Source organism: Mustelus asterias, unplaced genomic scaffold, assembly GCF_964213995.1.
Source record: "Mustelus asterias unplaced genomic scaffold, sMusAst1.hap1.1 HAP1_SCAFFOLD_495, whole genome shotgun sequence".
Classification (NCBI taxonomy): Eukaryota; Metazoa; Chordata; class Chondrichthyes; order Carcharhiniformes; family Triakidae; genus Mustelus; species Mustelus asterias.
Genome location: NW_027590447.1, coordinates 119,217 through 123,447, shown reverse-complemented (window position 1 = coordinate 123,447; position 4,231 = coordinate 119,217). Strand labels below are relative to the sequence as shown.

Sequence of the window (4,231 nt, the reverse complement as noted above, 5' to 3'; positions counted from 1 at the left end):
AAAAATCCGATTCGGACGCTCCAGTTAGTGAGGAGCTAAGTGCCGAGCATCCGATGGCTCTCTGCTTGAGATCGGGGGGGGGGGGGGGGTGGGGGGGGGGGGGGGGTGTGGAGGGGAGGGGGAGGGGGGGTCTGCTGCCACTCTGCCTGAGATCGATGTGGGGGAAGGGCACTGCGATTGGTCTGGGTGGTGGGGGTGGGGGGGAGGGTAAGGGGGTCAGTAATGTTGTGAGGGTGGGGCAATGTCTGTGGGGGTCAGTGGGAGGTATTATCCGACCCGGGAGCGATGTGGCAGGGGAGCCGCGTTTTATCATTTTTTTTCTGCGCGTGCGCAGTTGGAGGCGCCGATCGGAGCTGCAGGATTTCGGGCACGTTAAGCCCCGCCCACAGGCTTGTGCAGCGCGATTCGGAATCACTGATATTTTTTCAGGCAGAGTGCGTATTGGGGTGTCTGAGAACGGGACTAAAAGTCGGATCTGAAACACTCCCAGATTCAAGTCCGCCCAGAGCTTAGAATTAAAATGGTAAAACAGGGCCCACAGATTCTGACAGTTCAGTGAATCTCACCGCAGAAAATCAAACTTTGTCTTAATGTTTAATTTGTTCATTTTGTAACGGAATCTAATGTTATTCAATGTCAGACTGTAATGGAAGATGATCATTTCTGATCCAATGTCCTGACCCTGAGCTTGACTCTCTGTAAATAAGACGGATCGATGAATAAAATATACTTTATTCAAACTAGAAATGTGATTAAAATGGATTTGAATATAGTGTAAATTCTGAGCAGACTGGGTGCGGGTCTCCAATGCGTGAGGCTTTGTCAAAGGGAGGGGAGGGAGGAGGATTTGGGTTTTAGCATTATTACAGCACTGACCAAGTCCATTCAGCCCATTTTTCACAGTAGCACAAAGCTCCTTGCTCTGCAGCCAGTTAACCTGGCCAGGGAACAGAGAGATAGTGAAATTTGACATGTATGGACTGGTGGAGGTGGATGATGGATCGGAGGCTCTCCGGTGACTGGCAGTCAGTCTGTGTTTACCAGTCAGCTAAACATTCAACTAAATCCTGTCTCTCTAATAATCCCTTGGCAACGGTTACATCACCTTCTGACTGCACTCCTGATTGATTTTAAATCCTTCTGAAATTCTAACTATTTTATTCACAATGAAACTTAATTTTTATTCTTTCCTGGGATGTGGGGTCCTTGCTGCAGCAGCATTTATTGCCAATCCCTAATTGCCCCCTGTCCCGAGGGGTTTGAGAGCATTTCACTCCGAGAGGATACATGTCAGGACTGGGGCTTTCCTTCCTATTAATCATTTGATTGCAGCAGTGCTTCTGTCATTTAGAACGGTGAAGATATTAATTCAATATCTGCCTTTAACCATTCACACGCTGATTGCAAAGAAATTGAACTTTCCCGAGTTTAGACAAAAGGGAACCATCTATGGGTGCAGCATCAATGTTCCTGCCATTGCTGCTGCGCACGTAATCAAGAGACACTCACTCACAGACACACACTCATACAGACACACACAGACACACAGACGCATATACACACACAGACACACACACAGAATTACAGAAGATGGGAGCAGGAGGAGGCCATTTGGCCCTTCAAGCCTGCTCCACCATTGTCCAACTCAATAGCCTAATCCTGCTTTCTCCCCATAACCTTTGATCCCATTCACCCCAAGTGCTATGTCCAGCCGCCTCTTGAATACATTCAATGTTTTGGCATCAACTACTTCCTGTGGTAATGAATTCCTCAGGCTCACCACTCTCTGGGTGAAGAAATGTCTCCTCACCTCCGTCCTAAATGGTCTATCATGAATCCTCAGACTGTGACCCCTGGTTCTGGACTCCCCCACCATTGGGAACATCCTCCCTGCATCTACCCTGTCTAGACCTGTTAGAATTTTATAGGTCTCTATGAGATCCCCCCTCATTCATCTGAACTCCAGTGAAAACAATCCTAACCTAGTCCATCTCTCCTCATACATCAGTCCCGCCATCCCCGAAATCAGCCTGGTAAACCTTCGCTGCACTCCCTCGAGAGCAAGAACATCCTTGCTCAGAAAAGGAGACCAAAACTGCACACAGTCCTCTCGGTGTGGCCTCACCAAGGCCCTGTATAATTGCAACAACACTTCCCTGCTCCTGTACTCGAAACCTCTCGCAACGAAGGCTAACATACCATTTGCCTTCTTTACCGCCTGCTGCACCTGCATGCTTACCTTCAGTGACTGGTGCACAAGGACACCCAGGTCCCACTGCACACTCCCCTCTCCCAATTTACAGCTATTCAGGTAGTAATCTGCCTTCTTGTTTTTGCTTCCAAAGTGAATAACCTCACATTTATCCAAATTATACTGCACCTGTCCAGATCATTCTGAAGGATCTCTGCATCCTCGTCACAGTTCACCCTCCCACCCAACTTGGTTTCATCTCCAAACTTTGAGATGTTACATTTTGTTCCCTCATCCAAATCATTAATATATATTGTGAATAGCTGAGGTCCCAGCACCGATCCCTGTGGCACCCCACTAGTTACTGCCTGCCAATTTGAAAAGCACCCATTAATTCCTACTCTTTGTTTCCTCTCTGCCAACCAGTTTTCTATCCATCTCAATACACTTCCCCCAATCCCATGCGCTTTAATCTTGCACGATAATCTCTTGTGCGGGACTTTGTCAAAAGTTTTCTGAAAGTCCAAATATACTACATCTACTGGTTCTCCCTTATCAACTCTACTAGTTACATCTTCAAAGAATTCCAACAGATTTGTCAAGCATGATTTCCCCTTCATAAATCCATGCTGACTCTGTCTGATCCTGCCACTGCTTTCTAAATGCTCCGCTATAAAGCCCTTGATACTCCAGGCACACACACACACAGACATACACACGCACACACACATACACACACACACACAGACACACACACACACACACACAGATGCGCACACATATATATACATGCATCTATATCCAGGCATACACAGACACACACTCATCCTGTCTTTGTTTGAAGGATAACTTTATGGAAATTCAGATGCTGAGGTTTGCTGCACGTTCAGTAAATCCTTGAGCTAGTTCTTGACATCAGTGGGAGTAAAGTTCCATAGGGAGTTGTTGAAGTGGAAACTTTCCTGCTTCTTGACTGTGATAGAAAGACTCAACAAACTTCGTTTCGACTAAATAACTTTGTCTTTATTTACGAAAGACTGCATGCAGTATTTGGCTGAAACTTGAGTTCAGAGAGCAGTTGGTACAACTTGCTAATTCCTCCTCAAGTCCGCAATTACATAAAGAATCAGTTCAGTATTTATACATAATCATTATCAGTTTGCGTGACCAGAGCATATTCAGGAATTCGGTTAGTAATAGAATCATAAGCAATGTCATTAATCATGTCATAACTTGCTGACCTCCTAGAACTCTTTGTCTCATTATTCATACCCTTATCTTGTCCTTTGATGGAACAGAAGGAGGTCGGTGACTCCTTCATCCCTGACCTTATCTTGTTTTATTTACTCACACAGTCTTAAAGTTATGCAGAGTCGGCCTTGCTTATATTGTACCAAATAGCTGACCAATTTCCCCATCATGCTATTCCTTAATTCATACAACTTCACAGAGTGACTTTGGCATGTCTTAATTGTAATCCATTTTGGAAATTTCCAGAAACTGGTTAACTTGTAACACCAGACATCAGGTGACTTGCTGCAGTGTTCTAGATATAACTATCTTCATTTGTTACCTTCCTTCTAACAGAAGGTCAAAATTGGGGATGTTCGCTGATGATTGCACAATGTTCAGCACCATTCACAACTCCTCAGATACTGAAGCAGTCCATGTCCAAATGCAGTGAGACCTGGACAATATCCAGGCTCGGGCTGACAAGTGGCAAGTAACATTGATGCCACACAAGTGTCAGGCAGTGACCATCTCCAACAAGAGAGGATCTAACCATCACCCCTTGACATACCATGGCATCGCCATCGCTGAATCTCCCACAATCAACATCCTGGGGATTACCAGAAACCGAAATGGACCAGCCATACAAATACTGTGGCTACAAGAGCAGGTCAGAGGTTGGGAATCCTGTGCCAGGTTACTCACCTCCTGAAATAGAAATAGAAATAGAAACCCTACAGTGCAGAAGGAGGCCATTCGGCCCATCGAGTCTGCACCAACCACAATCCCACCCAGGCCCTACCCCCACAT

At 45.8% G+C, this 4,231-nt stretch overlaps 1 protein-coding gene across 1 annotated transcript in view; it reads left to right on the top strand.

Annotated features, from left to right (window-relative positions):
- The window catches only part of LOC144486867 (proteinase-activated receptor 4-like), a 22,810-nt gene extending 19,104 nt beyond the window's left edge, over positions 1 to 3,706 (top strand). Inside the window, exon 3 of the mRNA XM_078204889.1 lies at positions 3,689 to 3,706. Within this exon, the coding sequence (XP_078061015.1) occupies positions 3,689 to 3,706 (18 nt within the window). The remainder of the gene's footprint in view (positions 1 to 3,688) is intronic.
- Positions 3,707 to 4,231: the final 525 nt, after the last annotated feature.